General features: G+C 48.1%; 12 protein-coding genes across 12 annotated transcripts; 6 read left to right on the top strand and 6 right to left on the bottom strand.

Moving 5' to 3' along the window:
* Nucleotides 1-44: 44 nt before the first annotated feature.
* PENARI_c010G03396 (aminotransferase, class III) lies at nucleotides 45-1,639 on the bottom strand (the record flags this gene model as incomplete). Its single annotated transcript, XM_022632191.1, has 5 exons — nucleotides 45-299; nucleotides 366-818; nucleotides 872-1,218; nucleotides 1,274-1,576; nucleotides 1,627-1,639. The coding sequence occupies 5 exons, from the start codon at nucleotides 1,637-1,639 to the stop codon at nucleotides 45-47; spliced, it is 1,371 nt and encodes a 456-aa protein (XP_022487955.1).
* Nucleotides 1,640-2,613: 974 nt separating this feature from the next.
* PENARI_c010G05170 (uncharacterized protein) lies at nucleotides 2,614-3,832 on the top strand (the record flags this gene model as incomplete). Its single annotated transcript, XM_022632240.1, has 7 exons — nucleotides 2,614-2,620; nucleotides 2,677-2,860; nucleotides 2,918-3,022; nucleotides 3,076-3,185; nucleotides 3,257-3,368; nucleotides 3,522-3,742; nucleotides 3,774-3,832. The coding sequence occupies 7 exons, from the start codon at nucleotides 2,614-2,616 to the stop codon at nucleotides 3,830-3,832; spliced, it is 798 nt and encodes a 265-aa protein (XP_022488014.1).
* A 355-nt stretch (nucleotides 3,833-4,187) lies between these two features.
* Nucleotides 4,188-5,090, top strand: PENARI_c010G12289 (RNA-binding signal recognition particle subunit SEC65; the record flags this gene model as incomplete). Its single annotated transcript, XM_022632452.1, has 2 exons — nucleotides 4,188-4,644; nucleotides 4,714-5,090. The coding sequence occupies 2 exons, from the start codon at nucleotides 4,188-4,190 to the stop codon at nucleotides 5,088-5,090; spliced, it is 834 nt and encodes a 277-aa protein (XP_022487820.1).
* Nucleotides 5,091-5,501: 411 nt separating this feature from the next.
* On the top strand, nucleotides 5,502-6,857 carry PENARI_c010G03880 (WD40 repeat domain-containing protein; the record flags this gene model as incomplete). The annotated part of the gene is made up of 3 exons (XM_022632205.1): nucleotides 5,502-5,539; nucleotides 5,586-5,748; nucleotides 5,802-6,857. The coding sequence occupies 3 exons, from the start codon at nucleotides 5,502-5,504 to the stop codon at nucleotides 6,855-6,857; spliced, it is 1,257 nt and encodes a 418-aa protein (XP_022487851.1).
* Nucleotides 6,858-6,937: 80 nt separating this feature from the next.
* On the bottom strand, nucleotides 6,938-8,315 carry PENARI_c010G11975 (uncharacterized protein; the record flags this gene model as incomplete). Its single annotated transcript, XM_022632440.1, has 3 exons — nucleotides 6,938-7,700; nucleotides 7,751-7,828; nucleotides 7,882-8,315. 3 exons carry the CDS (start codon nucleotides 8,313-8,315, stop codon nucleotides 6,938-6,940), a joined length of 1,275 nt encoding a protein of 424 aa, XP_022488029.1.
* A 1,105-nt stretch (nucleotides 8,316-9,420) lies between these two features.
* Nucleotides 9,421-10,872, top strand: PENARI_c010G10985 (uncharacterized protein; the record flags this gene model as incomplete). The annotated part of the gene is made up of 1 exon (XM_022632415.1): nucleotides 9,421-10,872. One exon carries the CDS (start codon nucleotides 9,421-9,423, stop codon nucleotides 10,870-10,872), a length of 1,452 nt encoding a protein of 483 aa, XP_022487979.1.
* A 417-nt stretch (nucleotides 10,873-11,289) lies between these two features.
* sur2 (sphingosine hydroxylase) lies at nucleotides 11,290-12,610 on the bottom strand (the record flags this gene model as incomplete). Its single annotated transcript, XM_022632228.1, has 2 exons — nucleotides 11,290-11,867; nucleotides 11,920-12,610. 2 exons carry the CDS (start codon nucleotides 12,608-12,610, stop codon nucleotides 11,290-11,292), a joined length of 1,269 nt encoding a protein of 422 aa, XP_022487971.1.
* A 755-nt stretch (nucleotides 12,611-13,365) lies between these two features.
* PENARI_c010G00678 (translationally-controlled tumor protein) lies at nucleotides 13,366-14,012 on the top strand (the record flags this gene model as incomplete). The annotated part of the gene is made up of 3 exons (XM_022632110.1): nucleotides 13,366-13,380; nucleotides 13,431-13,713; nucleotides 13,771-14,012. The coding sequence occupies 3 exons, from the start codon at nucleotides 13,366-13,368 to the stop codon at nucleotides 14,010-14,012; spliced, it is 540 nt and encodes a 179-aa protein (XP_022487761.1).
* Nucleotides 14,013-14,632: 620 nt separating this feature from the next.
* PENARI_c010G11794 (putative C6 transcription factor) lies at nucleotides 14,633-18,738 on the bottom strand (the record flags this gene model as incomplete). Its single annotated transcript, XM_022632436.1, has 9 exons — nucleotides 14,633-15,689; nucleotides 15,741-15,767; nucleotides 15,820-15,909; nucleotides 15,959-16,400; nucleotides 16,451-17,465; nucleotides 17,522-17,566; nucleotides 17,664-18,149; nucleotides 18,202-18,346; nucleotides 18,695-18,738. 9 exons carry the CDS (start codon nucleotides 18,736-18,738, stop codon nucleotides 14,633-14,635), a joined length of 3,351 nt encoding a protein of 1,116 aa, XP_022487928.1.
* Nucleotides 18,739-19,098: 360 nt separating this feature from the next.
* Nucleotides 19,099-21,499, top strand: PENARI_c010G04467 (uncharacterized protein; the record flags this gene model as incomplete). Its single annotated transcript, XM_022632218.1, has 5 exons — nucleotides 19,099-19,256; nucleotides 19,307-19,514; nucleotides 19,568-19,998; nucleotides 20,048-20,406; nucleotides 20,466-21,499. The coding sequence occupies 5 exons, from the start codon at nucleotides 19,099-19,101 to the stop codon at nucleotides 21,497-21,499; spliced, it is 2,190 nt and encodes a 729-aa protein (XP_022487897.1).
* Nucleotides 21,500-24,499: 3,000 nt separating this feature from the next.
* Nucleotides 24,500-25,250, bottom strand: PENARI_c010G05482 (uncharacterized protein; the record flags this gene model as incomplete). Its single annotated transcript, XM_022632254.1, has 2 exons — nucleotides 24,500-24,617; nucleotides 24,685-25,250. The coding sequence occupies 2 exons, from the start codon at nucleotides 25,248-25,250 to the stop codon at nucleotides 24,500-24,502; spliced, it is 684 nt and encodes a 227-aa protein (XP_022488035.1).
* A 999-nt stretch (nucleotides 25,251-26,249) lies between these two features.
* On the bottom strand, nucleotides 26,250-26,363 carry PENARI_c010G00011 (uncharacterized protein; the record flags this gene model as incomplete). The annotated part of the gene is made up of 1 exon (XM_022632086.1): nucleotides 26,250-26,363. A coding segment is annotated over one exon (114 nt), but the record flags the coding sequence as incomplete, so codon positions are not given.
* Nucleotides 26,364-26,370: the final 7 nt, after the last annotated feature.

The following is a 26,370-nucleotide window of genomic DNA, read 5'->3' as shown; positions in this document are numbered from 1 at the left end:
AATGCATGTTCTTAAGCATCGGCATCGTCCCTGTGGATGAAAGCCTATTTCTGTAGCGCTGCAAAAACTTCCTCTAGAACCTTCTCCAGGGCGTCCACAATAATGTCAATTTCCCCCTTGGACACAATATAAGCCGGTGCAAGTATCAGATGGTCTCCTTTGATTCCATCCACAGTGCCAGAGCTGCAATACAGCGAGACGCTATGCTCCGGCTGCAGACCCTTCTCCTGGATAAGGAATGACAAGCGGTCGTTGGGATCAAAAGGCTCTTTCGTGGCCTTGTCTTTGACGAACTCGAGCTTGAAAAAAGTCAGCAACAAATCCAACCCACTTAGCGATGATGAATATAATATATGATAACTCACACCCCAGAATAGGCCCTTTCCTCGAATATCTCCCACATAAGGGTGACTCTCAAATCGCTGCCTCAGCTGCTTTTCAAGATAAGCTCCCATTTCCCGGACATTATCCAGAAGCTTCTCCTGCTTGATAGTCTTCTGCACGGCTAGTGCAGCAGCACATGAGATCGGGTGGCCTTGGTATGTCTGTCCATGGCGGAACACTCCAGTGCCCTTGTCCATAGTCTGGACAATAGAGTCATCTACGAGGATGCCTGAGACCGGGGTGTACCCACCACCCAGACCTTTTCCAATAGCCTGAATATCAGGGACGACATCCTCCTGCTCCCAGGCATGCAGTGTTCCGCAACGGCCCATTCCACACATGATCTCGTCGAAGATGAGGAGTGCGCCGTACTTTTTACAGACGGCTTTCATTGCTGGGAAGTATCCTGGTACTGCTGGCACACAACCAAGAGCCTAAAATGATCACATTAGGGATTTGATTTGGGAAAGACCGAAGAAGATCTTACCGCGCCAACGACCGGCTCAGCAATAAATGCACACACAGTCTCGGGACCAACACGACGGAACTCAGCATCTAGTTCGGCGGCGAGACGGGCAACATAGTCTTCGTCAGATTCCCCGTCAGACTTGTTGCGATATGCATAGCAAGGAGAAATGTGGGATGTGTTCTTGGATAGGAGAGGCTCGAATGGTTGCCGACGCTGCACGTGTCCGCCAGCAGAAAGGGCACCCAGGGTAGTGCCATGGTAAGAAGGAAGACGTGCGATGAACCTCGTACGCTCCGGCTGAGGCGCAGGGAGTTCCAAGAAATATTGACGTGCCAGCTTGAGTGCAGCCTCGATAGCCTCAGAGCCTTGGTGACAGATATCAGTCATATCCTTGTGATCTATGTCATTGAATTGACTTACCTGAGCTGACTACAAAGAGCTTGGATAGCTTTCCGCCAGTGGAGTCAACTAACAATTGGGCAAGTTCTTCAGCTACCTCAGTGCCAAAGAAGGCAGAGTGACAGTAGGACAATTGGTCCATTTGATCCTTGATGGCTTGGGTGACTCCTTCATGGCCGTGTCCCAGACATGAGACAGCTGCACCACATGTTGAATCAAGGAACTTGGTCCCATCTTCCAAGAAAATGTAGCTGCCCTTACCACCAACAGCCTTCTTGGGGATGAAGCGCGTATCTCGGTGAAGGACGGCGCTGGTCTTGTCTTCTAGTAATATGTCAGAATGAGAACAATATTGAACACATCGTGGGGCATACGAGTTTGTGCCATGATTAGAGGTTGTGGTTAGAAGAAAGAGAGTTAGAGGAGATAACGAGTCTTATGTATCCAATGATCTCACGTACTCTGTATACCCGAGGCAATGCATCTGTGGGGTCCGGGTTCGGCATGCCGGGGAGAAGCCGAGCACTGGATTGGTCTGGGGGTAACACTCGGACTCTTTACGCGGGTGGGGGCTTTCTCTGCCGACTTTCCTATCTCGTTTAGTCAGATGTGACTCATATACTTGCCGTCCCCTATATGTAGGACAATGTTGGAATTAACGGCAGCACCTCCTTTCTCACGTCCATCTCATAGACAAACACGCCCTTCTGTTTCTTACCCGAGAGCGTTTGATCAACTTGGAAATTTATACCTTCAAAGCTACTTTCTTTTCCTGCAGGGAATAAGGAAATGTCACCAGCCACTCTGATGGTGTCAACGAGACTAAATCAATAGATTCTACTCGCCATGAGAGGAACTGAGAGGAACTCACCCCTCACAGTATTGCATCTAGATTCTATAATGGCAGTCATTGATTCTCGCTCTCGCACTCGCTCCATATAGATCGTCGTTGTAGAGTCCTAGGATTACAGAACACATGTAGTGTAGCTGGATTGCGGCCCAAGCAAGATGCGAAGTCGAGGCCGAATCGCCCAGAAGACAACAGACAAGTGCAGCTCTTTATTACCCTAATTGCCACAAAGACATTGACCGAGGCCTCACCAGTATGATTTCATGACTCTTACTCCTCTTTACGATGGTTGCCAGGTTCTCTACTGCCCTCTGTCCCCTTGCGCGGAATTGTGCTATTTGGCAACACCCCGGAAATCTCCCATGAGAAATTGAACGACATCCTGAAACGGATCAAAGAGCACGCCCCCAGGAGGGAACTCCTCGGGTAGAGAAACGTGATTGGGGGTTTGATGCTGAGTCCTAGCTCCTTGATGTTACTGGAGACCATACATGGCAGGCCCTGGGTCCGCATGATATGTGAGTGAAGACATCTACGGTATTATGACTACGGAATTGCATACTAATTTGTGCAGCCGTGGTCCTTGTCCCGGCCTCAATGTCCTCGCCAACTACGGATATTATGATAGGCGTACAATGTAAAATCTCCATGATTCTCAAATCATTAAGGCTAATGATTACGAGGTCCGGTGTCGTTAGTTCCCCGGAAGGAGCAATAGGTCCCAACGAGGCCTACGGACTTGCGCTCAGGCTTGGGGGGTGAGCTTGATAGTACTATGCACAATAAAACCAGAGAAGAATTCTGACAGCACCAAGCCTATTACCTGATGGAGATGTTACAACACTCCGGACCGATACCTTCAAGGCTCTCTACGATCTTGCCAACGATGACGGTGTTCCAAACTACAACTTGGATGTGCTGTGAGTCAACCAGGGCAGTCACTATATAATGAATGAACTAACAGATGGCAAAGAACCAAACACCGTCAATACACTCTTAACCTTTCGAAGGAGAACAATCCGTACTTTTTCTCGGTGCTGTTCGCTGGAGTTGCAGTCTCCAACGCGGTGCATACATTCATTCGTAAGATGGCGTGACATTCGAGAGATGCATGTACTGATACTTGTCCCCCATGTAGCTGCCTTGATGTCTAGTCACTCCGAGGAACACCCCTACGGCATCCTGGATAAAGAAACCCTCAAATCATTTCTTCTCTATCAAGGAGGATGAGAATGGCACGTTGATCTATATTCCAGGCTACGACACGTATCCCTGACAACTGGTACCGCCGACCCCGTGGAGAATTGGACTAGTTTTCGCCTGTTTCATTCGCGACGGATCTCCAAATTATCAAAACAGTGCCAGAGCCTGTGCTTGTCGGTGGAAACATTGGCACCGTGGACTCCTTCACTGGTATAGACCTGGTAACATTACCGGCGGTGCATACAACATCTTCGGCTTGCTCAACCCTAAGGGGCGCTCATGCTTTTTCTACCAACTCATTCTCGCTGTCGTGTCAGATTTTCTGAGGAGCCGCTTGCTCAGAGACGTCCTCGGTCCGGCTTTGAATCTGCTGTCCGACAAGTTGAATCAATTTATTGACCCGGAACGTGCAAAGATTGGCAAGTTTGATCTTAAAAGTATACAGTTCCTTGCTAATGTGGGTAACAGCCAACATCAACGACAGTTTCGCTGCCCAATTTCCTGGCGTTACCCTTGCAAACCAGTAATCGCCAGTAATAGACAGAAGAGAGTGTCGTAATGTAACACTCTTAACTCTTTTTTCTCTTTGATGTCAACAATTCGTAGTGTTTGGGCTATGGTTTGGAGATCATATAGTTGATATTGACATGCCGCCCGCTTAAACTTGGGCATTGACATTTCAATAAGATATAGTTAGTATGAAACTGGAACAACACGTGTAACACGTATGGAAAGAAACGGCAGAGATTCCAACATAGCCAAGTAGACGTGATGTCGAGTGAACTCCCAAGGCGGTCACTCGCCCCCCCTCCGCACACAACTTTCGATTCTGCCACTGGCCACGATCTTCCCCAGACATCAGTTCCAATCCATTCAGCCAACATGTCGCACGCTCGCGTTGAGGAAGTCTCCGACTCCGACCCTGAGGAGGTCGCCCCCGAGTACGACAGCGACAGCGACCTCCCCGCCAATGCCATCATCTCGCCCGCAAACATCCCAAACCGGGCTCCAGCACCCCAACCGCAAGCTCAACCCCAGATGCAAATGCCTCAAATGCAAGCTCCTGAACCACAGCGCGAGATCCCAAGACATTTCTCATGCCTGTACCCCGTTTACTTCGACAAGACCCGATCGCGCGCCGAGGGCCGCAAAGTGGGCGCTGAGCTTGCGGTGGAAAATCCTCTTGCTAGAGATATTGTCGATGCTGTTCAGATGCTTGGTTTGAATGCTGGCTTGGAGCCGGAGAAGCTGCATCCTAAGGATTGGGCGAACCCCGGTCGTGTGCGTGTGCAGGTTAAGAATGAGGATGGCCAGCTGGCCAACTCCAAGATCAAGAACAGTACGTGGCCAGATTGATGAATTGGAAAACATCTTTGCGTGGGAAGATATGCTGACTTTATTCGCTTAGAGCACCACCTTTACATTCTCGTTGCGCAGTACCTCAAGGCCCACCCGACGACCGATCAGTCCCCCTACCGGTTACGCATCCGTGGTCTGCCCATGCCTGAGAAGCTTCCCGCTGCCCCGGCCGCCCCGCGGGGTTGGAAGATTGGAAAGATCCTGCCGATTCACTCCCCCGCCTACAGCGGCGGTGGCGTCAGCGATAACCCGCTCAAGGATGCGATGGCCGAGATGCAGAACATGCAGGGAATGCCTGGTATGCCTTCTATGCCTGGAATGCCAGATCTGAGCATGTTGGGTCTGGGTGGCGGCGAGCCTGCAGGCCCAAGCGGTGCTGGCGGCGCCGATAAGAAAAAGAAGGAAAAGAAGAAGGGCAAGGCGTGATTCGGCATTTTGGTCCTTTTCTGTGTTCCACTTGCATTGTACGGCGATGGGCGTTGCTTTTTTCACTTTTATATTTTATGCACCCGAGGATACTTATTCCCTGATACCACAGATCTACGATCTGACCATTGGGGTTCTACATGCTCCGCTGGTGTACATCAGAGCCGATCTTGTACATTTCATAAATCCATGCCCAATAGACATTCTATTTGTAGATCATGGCAGCCCATAAATACTAAAACCTCTTTGCCACAAAGTGTTTGCTTTGCGTGCCCAACCTCCTGTACATCAGCCTCCCCAACCACAGACAAGGACAAAGCTATTGACTGCAAGGGGCTGTAGATTATATCACCAGTACCAACACGTCGCGTTCCCGGAAATCACATTCCCTTGACATCAGTTTGAAACAACATGAGCCAACTTCTTACTCCCAGACAAGCAGGAGAACTGTAAGAGCCCTGCTATTCTCACGAGTACTGTCTAACCCTCATCTAGCCACAAAGCCATTATCGCATACCTATCATCGATCAACGTGAAGAGCACAGCTATCTTACAAGGGGAACTCTTCATCGATGGAACTTTCGACGATGCCACTCGCAAGAAGTACGAGGGGCTCTTAGAACGCAAGTGGACGTCCATCATGCGCTTGAACAGGCGGGTGCGATATCTCTTCATACACCTGACCCAGAATGCATATTGACATAGATATAGATACAAGAGCTGGAAGCCACCAATGCAAAGCTAGAAACTCAACTCCAATCCGCTGTGACTGTCAGGTCCCATCATGACTCGACCAACTGGCTCCCAGATGCCCAGCCAAGACATGCACTCCAATCTCATCGGGACGGCATCACATGTATGGCTTTTCACCCGGTTTATTCGTCTTTGGCATCTGGATCTGAAGACTGTACCATCAAGATCTGGGACTGGGAGTATGGCCAGCTGGAGCGGACGCTCAAAGGTCACAGGCGACCAGTTCTGGGACTGGAGTATGGAGGTCCCAAGGACCAGATACGACTGGCGTCTTGCTCGAGTGATCTCACTATTAAGATCTGGGATCCGAGCAATGAGTATGCTAATGTTCGCACGCTGTGTGGCCATGACCATTCTGTTTCTGCTGTGCGGTTCTTGACTCCGAATGGGAACTTGTTGGTTTCTGCTAGTCGGGATGCATCGATTCGCATTTGGGATATGTTGACTGGGTATTGCGTTAGGACAATAGACTCACAGGGTGAGTGGATCAGAGACATTGCGCCATCTCTAGATGGGCGTTATGTTGTCTCTGCGGGCAATGATCGAGCGGCTACCATCTGGGAAGTTTCGTCGGGAGACGCTGTGGCACGGTTATTGGGGCACGAGAACAAGATTGAATGCTGTGTTGTTGCGCCAGCTGCAAGCCTTGAGTATCTTGCTGCTTTGGTGCCCAAGAAGTCGCACGAAGAAGGGTTGTTTGTTGCAACCGGGTCTAGGGACAGCACCATCAAGTTGTGGAATGAACGAGGGCAGCTCATAAAGACATTGGCAGGCCATGATACTTGGATTCGTGGGCTGGCCTTCCATGGAAAGTATCTGATTAGTGTCAGTGACGATAATACCATTCGATGCTGGGATTTGTCCCAAGATGGGCGGTTGGTGAAGACAGTCAGAGGAACCTCTACGCAGTTCTTGAGCTGTATCCGTTGGGGCCCTAGTTTATTACGGTCTGGAGGAACTTCTCATGTGCTTGCGATTGGCAGTGCAGACTCTAATGTGCGGGTCTGGATGTGACAAGGCTGGGAGTTTGGGGTAGACGTGTTTGCTAGAGAGTGTCACTATGTACCTAATACCGAAATGGCTCGAGACTTTCATCACTCAGTGTTTCTGCGTACATGTACTTCAGGCGATTCTCCATTTCTGTACTGCCAAAGCCGGCTAAAATCCTTCACACGAAGTACTCTGTCTATGCCATTTGTTTGCATTTGCTGGCTCAAGGCAGTAAGGAAACCCTTGTCTCGGGCTATTGGTCGATACTTGACTCTATGCGAAGAATCAAGGTATGAATTGATCCCAGAGGCACAAGGCTCGACCTCCATATCCATGAACTGATTTGACTCAAGCACTCTGTGATCAGGGCCCAGGGTAAACATGTTGTCCAGGTAATGCTGGTTCAGTAGATGACCCGAGCTTGGACGAACAAACAAGCGGCCCATGAATCGATTTGGAATGTCCACAAAATGAAGCACGCCTCCCAAGGCCACAATATCAGCTGCATTAGCGTAGTGTTCAATGTAGCCGATTGAGTTGCCATGTTGATGCACCAGATCGGTCGTTGAGACCTTGTCAGATGTTGCCAACTTCGTCCACCGGGGAGCGTTGAAGTGATTTGCAGCAGATCCAAATGTGAAAACCTCTAACTGACAGAGGAGGTCATGGGGAAACTCACCCAAAAGCCAATCCATGACGAGACCTCCTTCGATGCCGCCTTGGCTGTGAAGAAGTAGGACCACTTTGTCACATTCCGGGTTTAACAAAGCCTGCTTTATCAAGGCATACGAGTCTCGGATATCACCCGTTGCATAGGAAAAGTCTCGCTGAATGAGACATTCAATCATATCAAAGACAATACCGGCGCTAGATTTCTGTTAGTATTTTGTCCTTCCTCGAGATCAAATATCACTTACGTGCGGTTATGTATACCGATTATCCTTCTCCCAAAGGTGCTGGACAGTTGATCAACATTCATCTGAACCCATACACTCCTATATTGAAGTGAGTCAATGAGTAAAAGAAACTGCCAAAAGGAGTAGCTCACCCAGCTGCAATCCCATTTATGTAGAACCAACACTCCCGGTCATGACCCGGCCGTTCAGCAACAGGCACTTGTGACACCAGGATTCGCCGAAAACCATTCAGCCCAACCATGACAATCACATAGTTGATTAACAGTGCACCAGTGAAATACACCAGAATCCAAAGAGCGGGGATCATGAATAGAACCATGACTGGCAGCGATACCAGAATCGCAACCTGGTAAATCATAAGAAATATGTGTATCACCACAATGAATCCATTGCGCAACGACGGATAGAACTCATCCCACGGGCCGGTGTGACCTAGATGCAAGGGCAGGAAGATCCCTGGTAGCGCCCAGATCTTGTCGACGAAGAGAACCAAGTCGCTCCATAGTAATCTCGCAGGCGATGCGGTATAGGGCAACGGTGTACCTTCCTCACCTGGGCAGGTCATAGTGAAACGTCGCCAGGGGACTGTGACACTGAGTGACGAGACAGCGAGACAGTGAGACAGTTGATTTCGAGGTAACCTAATTCTCTGTCATGTGATACTATTGTGACGCATCTTCCCATGTGATCGAAGATTATTTTATAGAGTACACGTCGAACATATCAATTATATTCCACTATTATTTGACTGTTTACTGATTTGAGTTCATCTATAGTTCCAAACAGAGTAAGCCTTTTGGGGCTGTGTTATAAGCTTATCATAGGTCTGCATTCCAGCCGTGGCTTGACCCTCCGCTACGATCTCGTACCGATAAGGAAATAATATTAATATGTGAGCTATATTTCTAGTACTATGCAAAATGCTCGCTTAATGGGACTTTAAAATATCAAATGTATATGTTCGATTTCATTGATCTTTGTTACATATGGTACAGCGCCTACAGATCAACTGTTGACAAGGGCAAGTGTCTAACAAGGCAACGCCTGTTGACATTGATTGCTATGTAAACCCACGTAACAAGTTTCATGATTCTCTGTTTGCGTTCGAGATGTATGCTTTATTCATGGCTCAAATCGTAGTCTACAGATTATTCTCAAATCAAGTATTGGGTGGACATGGGATTAAAAGGTGTTTTCATGTCCATGATATATTGGTCAAGACATTGATACTACGAAAACAAGGGCACCGACACTAGTGATCCGATAAAAAGGTTAAACAGGCTCTTTCAGACTTCGAATTAATAACAATGGCTTTTCATGGTCTTCTTTTTTCTCAACTATTTCCACTAAGCCACTGCCAGAAGGTCCTCTGTCGGTTGAGTTAATAACAAAGAAACAATGTCTAAGGGAGCAAAGAGCCATATGATGCCATCAATGGCTTTGTCCGTTAGACAAAAAAAAGATCAGAAGGAACCATATTTGTCTCCTTAGGGCTAAACATAATTTGCAACCTGCCAAAGATCTATCACAGATGAAAGAAAACATCTTTGTAGTGCCAGTAGTTGATAGATAAATAGCAGGCCCAAGTCCGATATCTCTTCCTCTACCACCCAAAAAATACCAAGTTTTACCAAGTTAGAACAATACATTCATCCCAAAACTCAAACCTCATGCCTAAGTTTCGCGTTCCCGACTACTTCAAGGGCCGCGCCGATGCGACCCTTCCACCCAACCCAAACGATGAAGACAGGCACGGTAAGGACGGACATCGGAGACATTCAGTCAGTGGTTATGGACCCCGACCCTCAGGAGGTAGACACCCGCGATATGTCATTGACCTGACAAAGGAAGAACTGAGAAAGCTGATAAATGTGCTTCATACTGATACAACTAGGACCACGAAGCATGATGAATCCACCAAGAAGAAAATCGCCGACCTGCCTAAGCGGGTACGCCGTGAACGCTTTGCAAGTTCGAATAAAGACATGTGCCGACTGCACTATGGAGTCAATTCGGATGTCATTTGCAATATTTTGGAATTGATCAAGAGGGAGGTCGAGTTCCATATGCTCAGGTATGACCGGTACCCGCACCTGCTCAGACCGCTTGATCAACTCATTTTATCGAAGTTGCGCGGCACCAAGGGTATGTGGACAAAAGAGCGTAGTGCAGGGTTCTGGCCCTACCAGGAGAACTGCTGTCATGCATGCATGGTAGGTCGAGTCACAAATAATAAGGCTGCGTTACGCAGCATTCGTGTTTCTCAGCTAGCTCGAACCCGCAAGCGTCATCACTCAAGACTCAATTTTTTTGTGGACCTTTGCATTGACCAGTTTCCTGAGTGTGACGAGTTGTATAGAACTTCCAGCCAGTTTGCGTTCATCTTGAATGACACCCGCAAGAAGTGTATCAAGGCATGGTACAATGATGCCAACAACAAACGATCCAGGCACGGTAGTGGTCACCCTAGGAGGTCGGATAGTAAGTATGATCCAAGGAAGGACTATGTCCAGACACCGCCAGAAATCGCATTGCGTCACCCTTCTCAACAGTATGATTCAGGAGGCCCGTCTTCAATTAGACGCGCTGAAACAAACATTGGAGCGCACAGCATGCATCAAGGGAGCTCGACCCGGCCGAAAAATTCCAGTTCTTCACGTCGGAGGCAAGACTCCGTAATTCATCGAGATATCTCACGCTCGCGCCATGGCACTAAAAGTTCGGAGGCTGGCCCTAGCAGTTCTCGATCCCATGGGCACAGCACGACAGAGCTCCGCCGGAAGCGTGTCCCATCACCGCCACCAAGCTCTGCCATGGGACCTCCAGATGAAGTAGATAAGCTGATTGATATGTATCGAAACATGGGAACGAATCCGTACAAACGAAGAGCGGAGCGTTTGGCAACAGGCCACAATGATCGTCAAGTTTCCAATTCGGTCGAGGTGCCGGTAGCCCATCAGTACACCGCATCTGAGTATACTCCGTCGGTCTATTCTGAGGAAAGCGAGTGGGTTGACGACGAAATTGTGGATTGGGAGGCTCATGAAAGGCACATGTCGAAGTGCGAGTCTGACGCGATGACCGTCTGGTCTATGGTGTGTGGCGAGGCGAATAAGAGGTGAAGAGTTGATATTCACTCTCGAGGTTTTCTTTCTTGTCTTTTCTTTTATATGTACCGGGATTATCGCCCAGATGGAATAATTTGTCTCTTCTGCGTTTATCTGCTCGTTAGTTCTTGTTTTCTGTTTTCCCCTTTCCTTTGTTGCCTAGTAACTTTTTGCAAATTGAACGATCTCACACAACACCAATGAAGAACCAACGTAGATGGCAAATGAATAGACATTATTGACAGTAGCTCGTAAAGCAAACCATGTACAAAGCATTGACCGGCACATTCTGAAAGTATTAATACATTGGGATCCAAAACCCCTTATACAAAAATGACGGAAAGCCCCATAGTCTGGCGGAGACGACCAGCAGCTCCAGGAACGGGATTGGGGATGCATAAAAAAGTGACACGTGCTTCATTCATGACGGCTTTAGTTGTGGAGAACACTTCCAGGAACCCCATGACTTGGGCCCTTGAGACTATCGACAGTCTTTCGGCGCAGACGGGTGCGGGTCGCGGGCCCCTCGGGCGAGACAATCACGCGCTCGTGTTCGCGGTCCTCTGTAACCGTCACAGCAGGAGCGGCTTCAGGTGTCTGGGTAGCATCAAAGTCCACCTGCTTTTGGGCATTCTCACGGGCTCTCTCGTAACGCAGCTTAACCTCACCAGTCCACTGGGTGCCAAGAAGACGATCCCAGAAGATGAAGAAAGGCTGGGAGAAATTGGTCTTGATACCCCAGCTTTGGTGGTGGATGTCATGGTAAGCGGCGTTGTTGGAGGTGAAATGCTGCAATGGATCCCAGGGGAAGGCATAGCCACAGTGATCATCGACAGTCTTAATAGTCGAGAAGGTGAAGAACCACATGGCCTGGCGGTTAGTCATGCCGGAAACCAAAAATCCAATTCCAGTGCCAGCCGTGTCCAGGAGGAATCCCTCAACCGGGTGGTTGTAGAGAGCACCGAAGGCATATGGAACATAGAGACGGTGATGACGGGAGTGAAAGGTCACTGTGGCGGTTAGATAAGAGATAAGTAATAGTCTTCGAATGATCAAACCCACCATACAACCACCGGTTCAAATGCATGGCCCGGTGGAGGAAGTACTGCCAAGTATCCACGATAGAGACGGCAAGCATAAACTGCAGAGCCGGCACGAAGTACCAGTAGATGAAGCCTGCAACTGCAAGTTCCCAGCCCATGAAAGCGGGGGCGAGAACTTCAGCTCCATTCTCGAGAATCTGCGACTGTGTCGCACTTGGGTAGGAACCACCGGCCAAAGCTCCGGCGAGAATCGTGTGGCCGCTTTGGGACACAGACTTGGCAAGGCCAACTGCATCCACTCCAACAAGAGCCAACAATGATGGGAGAGCCTTCTGGGCAATCCGCAATCGCTGTGCCCACACGGCCACATCGTGCTCTTCTCTTCCAACAGTCTCCTCTGCATCGAAATATACTACCGCAAGACCTGCCACGGTCTGGATGATTTGTTGCAATACGACATCACGAACAACTTCCCACCGAGTCACGCGATTCCGCTTCAAGACCTCTGCGGGGGTGTGGAGTCGGTATTCAACAAAGTATTCATTAACATCCAGATAGTGATAGATCATGGACATGCCCCAATAGGCGATGATGGGTAAGAGCAACGCAAGAACATTATCGGGAATCGGATCAAGCAGGTTCTCTCGCGCTTTGAGTGTATAGGCTGGCAAAGGAGGGAGGTCGAACGCGACGGAAGCGTTTACGGCCATGATGATGGCGGAATATGCCTTAAGCTGGCTAGCGAGGTCGAAGTCGAAGAGGTCTCGAGACGAAGATTGAAAGAGGTGGAGTCAAAAGAAAGCAAAGAGAGTGGATGCCAGCAACTTCCGCGGAAGTCCGGGGCTGACAGGAGCAGCAGGCGCGACGCAACGACGCAAAAGTGCCCAATCGAGGATTAGAGAGGCTGTATAAGTGTAAGACAATAAGAATGAAGGAAAGGAAAGGAAGGTGATAAAAAGATAAAAGATCGCGAGTTCGATCAGGAGACGGATGTGACGGGTGGCGCCAGACGGAAACGGACAAGGGTGACGGTACAGGACGATTATCGATGAGTTCTTCAGTGGCAGAGAGGAGCAGATACGGTATGGTATGGTAAGAGATTGATTGCTGACTCAGATCTATAGTTCCCCGGGGGGTTGGCAGATCATCCAACGCTCAAAGCACTCAATTTACTGCATTAAAGTACATCAAAAATTGAACACGAGAAGGGAGAGAAAGTAATTGAAACCAATCCCCTCTTTACAACTATTTACTTCCCGCCTAAAACACCCAAGACATCAACAAATAGTAATCAGGCGCTAAGGCGGTGGCCAGACCCCTTTGGGAGAGAAGCAAACAAGTCAAATTCCCCCACTCCGCCACTAAAAAAAACTTCTTCCCCTCCTTTATTTTTCTTTCTTCTTCCTCCAGCGCCAATTTTCCTTCTCTTTCTAATTTTTTTTGAGACGTCTCTTCTACCGCCAAAATGATTATCTACAAGGTATGTTCGCAAGCGACTCTGGATCCCTTTCAATCTAACAATGCATCTAGGATATTGTCTCCGGTGACGAGCTCATCTCCGATACCTTCAACCTCGTTCCCGCCAAGGACTGCGACATCCTGTGGGAGGCTGACTGCCGCAAGTACCTGAAGAAGAAGAACGAGGACTTCGCTCTCGAGGGTGCCAACCCCTCCGCCGAGGATGCCGAGGAAGAGGGTGGTGAGGGTGAGGCCGTCATGGTCCACGATATCGAGGACCAGTTCCGTCTCGTCTGGCTCAAGCCCGAGGAGGGTCTTAAGCCCTCCAAGGAAAGCTACAAGTCTCACCTGAAGGGTATGCTCACCTTTTTCTCCATTACCCTTACAGATGGCTAATTCACACTCTTTACAGCTTACATTAAGAAGCTCAACAAGCGTGTCGCCGAGACCAAGTCCGACGACGAGCTCAAGGCCTGGCAGGAAAAGGTCAAGGTTGCCATGAAGAAGCTCACCTCCAACTACGACAACTACGATCTCCTCATGGGCGAGTCCATGAACGGTGATGCCATGTACGTCCTCATCGATTTCCGTGAGGATGGTGTCACCCCTTACGCTACCGTCTGGGCCGACGGTCTCCGCGAGGAGAAGGTCTAGATAGTTATGGATCTAATGCAGGCGGCAATAAAAAGAAATGCATCTCACGAACAAATACCTTGCAGGGAAGAGTGAGACTTCCAGACCAGACGCAAAGCAACTACATACCCATCTTGGGTCTGTGTCTGCTCTATAATGCTCTCATGTTCTTTATATCCTGATTGAGTGATCCATTGGGTCAAGAGTTACGCCTCATGAATTCATCATCTACTTACGTCTTCAATTTTGGAGTTCCTACGTACTTTTATTCCATTCCTTAGCTTTATAGTCCCCTCGGTGTACCAATCAGACAGTAAAGTATCGACATACGGTCATTGGGCTTCTCATCGTCACCAATGATTGAATCTGACCGAGGATTGCATGGTGGAGATAGCCCCAGAAACCCCTGATAATTCTTGCCAATCCCCGGAAACTGATCAGGTGGTACCAAACAGCGAACGCATAGACCACAGAGCCACCCACTTGTAGTCTCTATGGATCGGTATACTACTTAATTTGCGATAAAAACATTACCGTGCACAGAGAATTCACATATCGTACCATTAAGTATTTAGAAACAACTATAGATAGGTACATAACATTACAAGCATGTCAATTATATCTATGTATAAGTCGTATGATCAGTAGCCCGACCAACCATTCGAGTTCTCCATGCTGCTAGCACCGTTGCCGTTCCAGGACGGGGGGAAATTCATCTCACTTGGAGAAGGTACAGGTGGAAGACCATTGGGATAGATATCGGCCATATCCCCGCTGGAAGCATTATTAGTATTTGATGCGTTCCCAAAGTTGGCAAAGTCAAGGCCCGCAACGGGATCTAGTTCCATGAGATCATCTGCTACGGGGAGATGTTGTCCGAAGACCGCATCCCATTGGTCCCAATCGAAGTTGAGGTTGGGATCGACCATGGAAGGTGGGGTAGAGTCGCCTAGAGGCATGGGATTTAGAGGGGATGTATCCATGAAGGGTATGGCGGGTGAAGGGGCGAGGTTTGAAAGTGGCTGTTGGTCTTGCTGTAGGGGGATAGTCGAGGCGGAAGGCGGCTGAGCCTGGATTGGCGGAGACACATCCTGGAATGATGCCAGTTCTGGCGAGGATGAGGGGATATATGGACGAGCTGTAGGGGGTAGCATGGGACTGGGTGTAGATTTCGGATCGTATTGTGTGTTGAAGGAAGGTAAGGGTTTGTCCTGGGGTTTCTGTGAATACCGCAAGGGACTGGGTCGGGGAGAGGCAGAGGTGAGATTCGACAGATTGTGAGAGCGAGTGATGTTGTAAAATGTTTTGTTGAAATCGTTGACTTTAGGGTCATGTGCTGGAGCAGCCCGAGAAGCTGGTCTTGGCGCTGCTGGAGATCCAGAATGGGAAGCGTAGAGCGGACCATCAACATGAGGGTCACCGGCCGGTGAGGAAACACCGGCTTGGATTTGATCCTGCTCAGTCCAGAGCATTTGAGGATTAAGTCCCGCCTTTTGCCAGGCCTTTTGACGAAGGCGACGGATCATATCCCAGGCTTCACGGCCTCCATCCTTTAATGGTCGTTGGGTCGATACACCGTCCTCACCCCCTACGACTCCTCCATCTGGACCAGATAGAGCAAGTATGCGGTCGATTAATGCGCGTGATTTTGATGCCTCCGGGCTATGAGGTCGCTCGTACAAATCAATAAGCATGATCCTATACTCCGTTAGCGTGATGAGCGACATCAAGGTAGAAGGTGAATCATACATAGTGGCATGCATAGGTTGATGGTTGCTTGGAAGAAGGTTAGTGTAAATATTGGTCAACCTTATAAAAGGGAACTTACCCGGGCCAGCTCCACTGGAAGGGCTGGAAATCAGGATCAGTTGCGAGTTGAATGAACTTCTTCATAAAGCCATGACAATGTCGAAGTGCACTATAACAATCAGAATATAACCTAAATTTGGAACGGCGTGTCAACGAACCTCTGTCGTGCAGCGGGCCAAATGCGGCTGCGAGCGTTCTTGAGGAAAGGTTGATAGGCAACACAAAAGGCCTTGAGCAAGATTAGCAAGGACAACACCATGGAGCTTAGGAAGCGCACCTTGTCAATATACAAAGACAGAATGATTCTGGCCCACTTATGGAAACAAACAAGAACCGGGGAGTGGTATTGTTCCGGACATCCTGTCGGTCCCTCGCCTGGAAGCTCTGTATCAGAGGAGCGACCATCCACAGGGGACTTGGACATGGATAGAGCCCGACCAGAGGTCGAAGAATGGTCAAGCGGATTGCCCTCTGGAATTCGCTGTATTATTGAATTCAGCTTCAGCTGTAATTCTAATAGGATAGATCGAAGTTCCTCCATGTCCTGCCTAAGAAGAGGCTTGATACCAAGCTGTATTTTCAGTATCCGTCGGACAGCACCTAACGGGATCGATTAGCTGCTGCATCTCTCAAAGAAAATTTAAACTCACGGGCCATGGCATATTTCCCCCTTGCGGTGAGGTAGTACACATTGACCATAGAAGGCCCGCCGCAAAGGTTGGGAACGTCCGGATTGTCAGGTTGGCGTCCATGAGATGCGACCGATTTCTCATACTGCTCGGCCGCTGGGCTGTCCAACAGTGTATCTTTGATTTCACTCGTCTCGCACACATCCCAGTAGTTTTCATCACTGACAAGAGGAGGCAAACCACTTGACATCGCAACGACGCCATCCATGTGCATAATATGCCACCATAGTCGGCGTCGGTATTCTGCCTCGCACGGATTGATGCCAAACTTAGCTGGATCCCGATGTAATCCCATGTTCTGTGCCACCCTCATCGCCAGACTAACAAATAGACTGCTCGTCAAAGGCTCTTCCTCTTTTGAAACGATGGTCTGTACAATGAGATAGGCCGCAAGTCCTTGAAGAGACGGGCTGCGCGGGAATGATATTTTTGTCAACCAGCGCGTGACCTCTTCGCTATACATTGTTGAGAGTGCAAAGCGTGAAGATACATTGAATTCAGCTTTGATTGCTCGAATTGAGATTGTGACCGAGCCGCCATACCAGATGGCATACAACAGTGGTATGAATGATGGACTTGGGCACGGGTCACCTGAATAGCTGCTGTAATCATACCAGTCCCAGAAGGAGTTGTAGAGCTTGAGAATAGTTGGAGGGTGGAGAACGGGGCTGATGGCGTGTATGCCAGACATAAATCCTTTGTAAAGAATGTGACTCTGTCTCTTCGTTGGAATATGGTCAAGCATTTCTGGCTCCACCACCTTTTCATTTGTTGACGGCGAATCACCGGAGGGAAAGATAATAGATTGCTGGAACGAGCGGGACCGGGGTGTCATCGAAGGTGTTGAGCTGCCTACTGACTCCCTCCATGACTGTTGTGTATTGGTAGCTGGGTCTGGCGTTTGTGTGTTTCTTTCTGGAGCTGGCTGATCATGCGAACGATTTTGATCTCTCAGCAATTGATTAAGCTCATTGATCTGAATATGAGTTAGCTGCAAAGGGTTCACTCCTATAGTATTGATTCATAACATACTTCATCCGAAATATAAGCCCAATACGTTGTGCCGACATATCTGGCCTGGGTCAATAGATAGTTCTCGATTAGAATTAAATCCAACCAACCTTGATCTTCCACCATCCTCCAAGCTTAAGTGGCCCAAATTCAGACTACCAACCGGGTCGACCAGATCAGTAGCTCGGCCTGACGGGATCGGGAACTCGTCGCCACTTGATTCTGCCGCGATGCGACGCGGGCTGGCAGGTCGCGATAGTGCCACATTTCCATTCGTATGACTCGGCCGTGGATCGTTCGATGCTGTAGGTTCCACATTCGTATCGAGGGTCGTGTCTTTCTCGGCTGCAGCTTCCAGGGCTTGGTTCGTTCCGCCGAGACGCTCAATCATCGACATGAGCTTGTCCAATCGTGACTCAATTGCGCGGGGGTCGGATTTGTCGCTTGTCGATGATTCGGCCTGTTTCAAGTGCCCATAAATCGATTGGAGCTCATCGACTCCCTCTTCCAATATCTGTGCATTTTCTCTCCTTCGCTTGACTCCGTGCGTATGCTGAGAGATGTCATGCGCATCTTCATCCTTTTGCGCCGAAGCATCGTAGATGCACTCGGTGTTGTTTTTCACACAGTTTCCACATATCGGATGTATCTGATAGGCGAAATCCATTAGCTACATCTAAATCCATAGCAGAATCGCATACCTTGTCACATTTGACCTTCCGTCGGCGACAAGTGTGACAGCTGTAGCTCGCGCGATTTCGGGTAATCTGGCGACTAGATTTGGATCGCGAGCCAGGAGGGCTAGAGGAGCCCGGCAAGGGGAAATTTGGCAGACTGGGGTTCATACTAAGACATCAGGCTTGACGTCGGGCTTGACGGGGAGTTGGTGTGAGGAGTGCGGGCGGTATAAACCACAGCGGGGCACATGGGGGAGATGACATACGACAGAACCACACGGGAATCGCTGGTTTACCAAGCAGGATAAACGGGCGGCTTTATGCCAACCAAACGAACGTACACTGAAGGCAATGACAATCAAATTATGTAGAATTACTCGACTATGATTACACCACAACGCTAGGTAACGGTAAATTGGGCGCCGAAAACGGCTAGTTTTGACGCCATTTTAAGCGTCCTATTTACCAAGTTCTTAGTCATTAAAGCATCACGTGATTTATATTTACCCACTCTTACTATTTGCTCACTGAGTGCTCAGAGAGCGCTCCCTGAGCACTCATGGTTGCTCAGGGATCAGCTCACCCTTCACTCAGGGTGCTCATGGTGGGAAATCAGGGACGTCATAATGTTCTGCCCACCATGTTGACCGATTGTACCCGCTGTTTGTAAAAATAGAAAGGCCCTATATTAGGTGCTGAACCCTCCCCCCAACCCAAGCCTCTGTTCCAATATTTAAAGAGCCTCTGCCCCCCGTCAGCCCATGGGCTTGCCAGAGCACTTCGCCCAGGACTTGCAGGTGCATCATCAATTTCCAATCCCCAGGTCTTCTCTGGATCTCAGTCATTACGGTTTTCTTTCTCTTCTCTTTTTCTTTTTTATACCATCTCGTCTTCTCACTATCTCCTACTCCAATTCATGCCATGTCTATTCTTGATACCAGTGGGAGTGGAAAGAAGCAGGCCCATAGTCCTGAGTATTACCGACGACGTCGTCAACAGCTTGAGAATGGCATTATCCAAAAACGACATGCTACTTCAACCAAGAACAACATTGGTAAAATCAAAAGACGATGGACCAGGTAATGACGTGCCTGATCTTTTGTCCTGATATGAGAACTAACCCCAACAGGCACTGTGAATATCTAGGGGAAGATCCACTCCAATTTCTTGTTGCAGTGCAAAAGGGAGACGTTATGGTTTTTCTCGAGTGGATTCTTGACAACTCCAAGATCAAGAAGTTCAGTAGCTTACATGAGAACTGGAGGCAATGGTGCCAGCTCTACCGCAAAGCTGTGGGGCGAAGTCTTCATGCGAAGAGTTGTCAGGATATTAATGATGTGAGTATGATTTTGCCTTTTCACAAGTTCGCTTTCTGACAATAATGTAATAGTATATGAAAGAGCATCTAGTCGCACGTTACAATCTCGACATGTCTGTTGGGGAGAAACCAGTGATGAACGTTGATGATTTGTATATCGTTCTCCACCACCATTGGACGAGAGACGCAACTCCCTATCCCGATGGTCGTCAAATAATCCAACTCGCTTTCCTCCTTTTGGTGTCAGCATATACCGCCAGTCGACCAGGAGCGCTGGTTTATGTTGACCAAAACGAGCGGACTAATATCCAGCATTTCTTCGGTGGTGCAGATGAAAATGAGGAAGATGAAGAAGATTGGGACCTCAGAGAAGATGACCTGAAAACGCTATGCTACGGTCAGATTAGTTTGATTCTGCTCCCAAACCCTGGAGGACTCCGTGACCACCTTGTGATGGAAATTGATTTGAAACATACCAAAGGTCATCATACCAAACCAAAAAGGTCAGTGATTGCAAGGCTCTGTTTTACGCCAAGCTAATATTTCTGAAAGAAAAATCTTCCTAATGTCTGAAGTCAAGCAACCTGTCTTCGACGTCATTGTCCTTGTGCTTACAATGGCAATCCTTGACGACGCATTTTCGGCAAATATACATTCTGTCGAGGATGTATTCATGGCTCGTGTCTCACCACCACGCCGTTCCGTCAGACTGAAATTCAAGAAAGACAAACTCAACGTGCCAATTTGCCGCCAGCCAGACTCATATTATTCTGGAATGACTACTCACCCCATGAAACCACTTAGATATCACACATATCTCTATTATTTGCAGCGGCTGAGCTTGTCCGTCGGGATGATTAGGGCCATGAAGCCTTACGACCTTCGGCGCGGTACTGGCGAGGCAGTTGACAGTGAGTATGATGCTGTTGGCCTTGGTGATTTCCAGGACTGACATACAAAATTTGTTCAGAAACCGCATCCCTTCCCTTGCTACAGCAAGTAATGGGCCATGTTTATGCCAGCACATTTCAGAAATATATGAACGAAAGGGTCCAGACACATGTTCAGGCTTCATTCCTTGGAATTCCCTCGGAAGACGCATTGATGAACATCCTTAGTCACCAAAGTCGCTACATTGACCCTCGGGCTCCGTCCAAATACGATGATCTGCCTGAGAGCAAGAGAACTAAGCTCTCAAACCACCCAGAGATCCTCAAACTACAACAGATGCGTGATGCCCTTGCTCAAGAGGCCAAAGAACTTTACGGATCCATGAAAAATGCAAGCGGAACTAAAATTGGAGAGCTTAAAGCGAAGGCGGATGCTGCGTTGAGGGCAGCAAAAAAGAATTTGAAGGAAGCAACATTCACTGGTGCCCGCAATGAGTTCTTTGACACCATCGATACTCTGGAAATCAACAAGCAACTTGATCCATCGCTATTGGACATGAAACAGGATACTTACGAGCCCCAAAGAATTGTCCATCGCCTCAAAGAACGTCGCCGACTGGCAGACTTAATGCAAATCCCATGTCAGGAGCTCTCTGAAGAAGACGACATCATGCGAAGGGTTGTCTTAATCAATGCCCTTATTGATCTTGGCCGTGTCGAAAGGGTGCCATCCGAGAACTTGGTTCCCAAAAAGTCGGCACAGGATACAATCACCAACGAAAGCCAGGAAGCCTCGCCAGATGAGCCCACCGGATCAGAACAAGGCTTTTCTCCATCTCCCGAACCACGAGACCGTCCAATTTCTCTGACAACTCGGCACTGTCTCTTCTGCGTGTTTGAGCCAAACTACCAATGTTATTTTGCGTCAGCACGGAAGGCCAGAGAACATTTCGAAAAGCACCTCCGCAACTTCAAAAGAGACCAGTTTATCTCATGCCCTGATAAATTTTGCGGACTTGCTTTTCGTGGACATCGAGCCTTCAAAAGCCATGCAGAGAAGGTTCACTCAATACGTTACTTCACTGAGGCGCAACGTATCAAGGCTGGCTTATAGGTTATTCCTCTGGTCGCGGACCATGAAGCCGATCCTGGGCTGATTTTCTTTACGCAGAGATTCCTATATCCTTAGAGTAAGACATGAATATAGTGATAGTTGAAGTACGGATAGAAAAGAGTCACACTTCTAGATTTAGCACTTTCCTACTATTGATGAAGCTGTTGGCGAATCGTATTAAAGAATATCACTTGTAGAGTAAGCATGGCTTGTTCGCCAGCCATTGCCTAGGCTCTGATTGTCGACTAAACCAGAAAAGAGGTTCACAGTTATAGATGCGTACGAAGAATAGGTCTGCGGAGATGTCTTACACGCAATTCCATTAGGTGCTAATTCGCACCCCATTCTTCTTGTCCTCCTTTGAAAACAATAGTAGCTTCAAACATGCCTTGTTTACTTCATTCATTGGCTCCTAAATCAGACTTCGTCGCTAGGCTTGTTTACACTTGCAAGTAAACGTGCGGGCTTTCTTCTACGATAACGGCTCACGCAAGAATGCAACCCAAACGTCCGATTGAGTACAAATTGATAACGGAATGTCCTGGAGAACCACGCTTAGCGCGCAATCTGAAACCTTGTTTCTGGATACTTACCTTTACACAGTCCTTACAATACAATACAAGATGCACCGCCACAGTCTCCTTGTCAAACGAATACCGCGTAAGTAATGAAATGTCAGTGCCATTTTATGTATCGTAACGCCTGGTTTATTGGAAGCTGGGGACGAACGGAGATGCCGTCTCCCTCAGTCCTGACCTGCATACAGAATGGATCGAAATCAGTTTCACCACTTTACTCTCACAGAATTCTTCTCGAAACCTAGTCTGAATCGCGCTAATCGTATTATAGAATGTTATATAAATTACTTCTCCCGTTCAGATACTGACGACAAGTACACAATCCATCACGTGGTAAGATTTTGTATGGTAATGTGTGCACAATACCTACACGGGGTCCGTGCCATTTTATCACTCCTAGGAACAGCTCGATGGCCACGTCATCATGGATTGATGCTATTGTAGCACCTTCCTCCTTATCACACAAGGGGACGGAATCCGCCTTTATAAGTAGGTAGATTCAAGTCCTCTCTACTTTTCCTCGTTGAACTTCTAGGCTTCTTTCCAGGAAACCGGAGCCAGCGAGAAAATCTTTGCACCCCTGAATGCAAGTCGCGAGACAATTCATCACCATCTTTTACCAGCGTTGACCCTTGACCAGCATCAATCACAATGTTGGTAGCTATACGTTCCTACCTGTCTGAGATTATGAGGCCAATGAAAAGATCGCTTGAATGTGACACCGAGATCAACCCATCGGAAAACCGAGGAAACATAGCGGAAGCGAACCCCTATATTCGGAAGCTTCCGAAGGAGTTGCTTGACCTCATTGGTTGTCACAGTTCAGTCATTTCTCATGGCCATCTCTTATCAGCTTTGGGCCAAGAGCCCTGGGGATCTGATCGAAATCGGATCTTACTCTGGTCTTCAATTTTCAAAAGCGACTCATGGCTCCAAAATATGAGGGAAAAGCACGATGCACAGCCAGTGCTTCTTGGGTCTCAACTCCATGAGCTTACTGAAAAGAACTATGTCATTCTTTATATCTGCGATGCTCTCCGAATTCCGGCGGGGTCCTGGACGTTGTTCAGGGAATGTCTTCACGATCACACAGTCCTGCCGAATGCCGACATTGTTCTTATCACTGGGGTCACATTAAATGTACAAACCATACTCAGTCAGCTCGCTCTCTCGTCTATCTTGCTCTCAAAGCATAAACAAGAGGAGGTTTTTGAGTTTCGAGAAGGGAAGCCGGTATTTCAATATTCATTTTATGAAACATCCCAGATTCACGATCTCGTCTCCAGCGATATCTCGAGCGAGGAGCAAGGATGGGCATGGACCCTTAAGCTCTCTGAAAAGGACAAGGTTTCATCCGTCGTTTGCCGTACACAACGTTCTAAGGATTCTGCATATGAAGATATCTGGCGGGGCTTGATAGTTACAGCGGAAAATGGGGAATAGAAGAATACCACAATACCACAATATTCACTACCATTTACAGCGCAAGACCTCTAAAACCCGAATGGTTTGCAGACAAATATACTGTATGGCAAGGAGTTTTGTCCTGCAACCATGACCCCAAACAGCATGTACACGTGAAATCAAAGGTCTACTTCGTGACTCCCGTAGGTTCGAGAGTGGCGGGTTAATATTTAGAAGGTTGTTGCTGTGGTCGGTCAAGCACAGGAGGCTCCTGGCTATCATCATCTGTTCCTTCACGCTCCACAAGATCTCGTCGTGGGCCTTGCTAGAGAACCCCTGGCTGGAGCACTGTTGACTGCCGAATGATAATCGACTTTTGGATACGGCGTCACGATTGACAGGTGGCTTGTCTCTTTTTTGATAGGGGTATAGTTGATTACCACAACAAAACAATGGACGGCGTCTTCGAATGATTCCTGGATAGTGGGCTTCATAAAGCTTGCAATCCTCACCCAACAGGGACCGAGCTATTCTGAAGATGTTTTCCCGAGTGGGGATAGAGATATTTGCCTCCCAGCCAAATATCTCACTGCTAGCAAGGTTGCCACTGTGGTAGATTTGGCCATCTCCATTTACCCAGATACACTGCAAACGAAGTCGGGAGCACTTAGTAATCTCACCAGGGTGGAGTTAGACCGTGCAGTTGTTTAATTTTCTGATTCCACCATGGCTTTATTGTTTTCCTAGAAGGTTAATATTCTTTGTACCCGAGCCCTTTGCAGAGGCATGTCCATTTGCGTGAACATTCAAGAGATTGAATCCTTGAGGACTATCTAATTCAAGGATTCCGGAGCGTTCTTCCTACTCAAAATGCGGGGGACGAGCTTTGTCCATATGTAACTTTTCTGATAATTCGTATCCATCAATTATATTCAGTACGAGCGGGTGCATATTTAAAAAGGCGGCGAAAGAAAAGGGAGGAGGTCTGGAGATTGCGCAGTCTGCCGCTCATCGCTCCTTACTCAGTTCTTGACCGTTTGTTCTTACGGTAGCTAAGAAGAACGAGGAGCTTCTCAATCATATAACCGCTCCTCATCCGCAGCAACACACCTCCGGCACTTGTCTTCTGGTTCAGTCTGTGCAGAAAGAAAATCGAACACAGCATGTGTTTGTATTTTCCCCCCCGCGATGATATCTTCGTACCTGCTCAGTAGCAATTGTGTGGCGAGGTGTATTTTGGCCCACTCTTTTGAGGAAATGGTGTCGGAAACTGAGATGTGATCAGATACCGCTTGTAGGTATTGAATCGTATCGTTTATCATCGTCGTACTGATTGCTGTAACACTTGGAAGTCTCTTTTGTTGCATCTCTTGCGTCGCCAGTTTTCGTGAGAGGGTTGAGGATTCGGCTTCTCTCTTTTTCCCTTCCAGTGGGGGTAGGCCTTGGGTCTCAGCCTTCATGCCGCTTTGAGGCGATTTAGAGTCTCTTGAGCTAGCAAGAGAGGTAGCTACAGAGTCAGGCAGGGACCGGTCAACGGACGGTTGCGAAATCTGGTTTGCGTTGCCGCGATCTCCATGGATGAATTGGCCGACGACCCGACTGAAGTTTTCACCCGATTCATTGCCTCCATGGAACAGGTTTGTTAGCCGATGGATTCCTCGAGAAAGGGTATCTAGAAGGACGATACCAGCTTGCCATGTATGTCCGTTTTGACCTTCTGTGTATGGGGTGAGGGACCTGTTTGATACCCGTGGCGGCTTGTAATCCATGATTGCTTGGCTCCCCTAATGAGGGTATCGTAATGACAAGATCTTGTAGCGAAAGAAAAACCCGAGAGAATCGACCACAAGGACAATCATGATCTTTAAATGTTGTGGGCTGAAGCGGTCATGTCAACCTTTGAAAGTATATTCACATTTATCTATTCGCGAGTTAGACTTATCAGCACCCGTTCCTAGGAGCACTGTGGATGTCAATATGTTGCCTCAAACGCGGTACATACACCAACGCGACGATCGGATCAAGGATATCCGTATCCACATGAAGCCCGATCCAGTAATTGATTTGAAGTGTATTCCCAGGAGCAACATGGCTGCCAGATCAGATTGTGTCATTATCCAGCGCCGAAAGCCACAATTGAAGATATGACCAACCGAGAGTCTGCTATGTGGTTCCAGGAGCTTTGCGCTTTTAGGTTTATCTATAATGATCCACTAATACCGTGCTGATATGATAATATCCGTCAAGTGTTCTCTTTCCAGCACCTTTGGTGATGTATGAGTGGTAAATTGTGTCACAAAGTTGATATCAACCTTGAACATGGTACACTATTGAACACCAACAGCATGTAAATCCTCTCCCCATAGAAGCCATTATCTGAGCCGCGTTGGTTGCATTATTTCAATAATAGTGAGACCTGGTTTATTTTGAGAAAATTCAGTTCAAAATCGTTTCTTGATCGGCCGCGTTGATTCACCGAACAGTGACGGTCATTGCACATTTTGGAGACAGACCCTTAACTGGCTAGCGAAAATAAGCTCAACAGAAAAGACAGAAAATAGGTGGCTACATTTTCCTGAGGGACTGTTGGAAAGCATAGCTTCCTCGGGTACAGCAGAGTCAGATATCGCAAAAGACAAGGCAAACTCTGCCAGTATCAGCTACGGGAAATCTTTCTGGGTCACTATCTGGCTAAACTGGAAATGGGCTATGTACAATCTACTACACATCTTGCAGGTGTTAAGAATATACTTGCCTTTTCCAGGGTTAAAGTAACCGTTTGTCCTTGACCGTTTGTTCTTGACCGTTTGTTCTTGACCGTTTGTTCTTGACCGTTTGTTCTTGACCGTTTGTTCTTGACCGTTTGTTCTTGACCGTTTGTTCTTGACC

The sequence above is a fragment of the Penicillium arizonense genome (genome assembly GCF_001773325.1).
Source record: "Penicillium arizonense strain CBS 141311 chromosome Unknown PENARI_contig010, whole genome shotgun sequence".
Lineage (NCBI taxonomy): Eukaryota > Fungi > Ascomycota > Eurotiomycetes > Eurotiales > Aspergillaceae > Penicillium > Penicillium arizonense.
The sequence above is the reverse complement of the archived record's forward strand: the minus strand, read 5'-3'. Positions and strand labels throughout refer to the sequence as shown.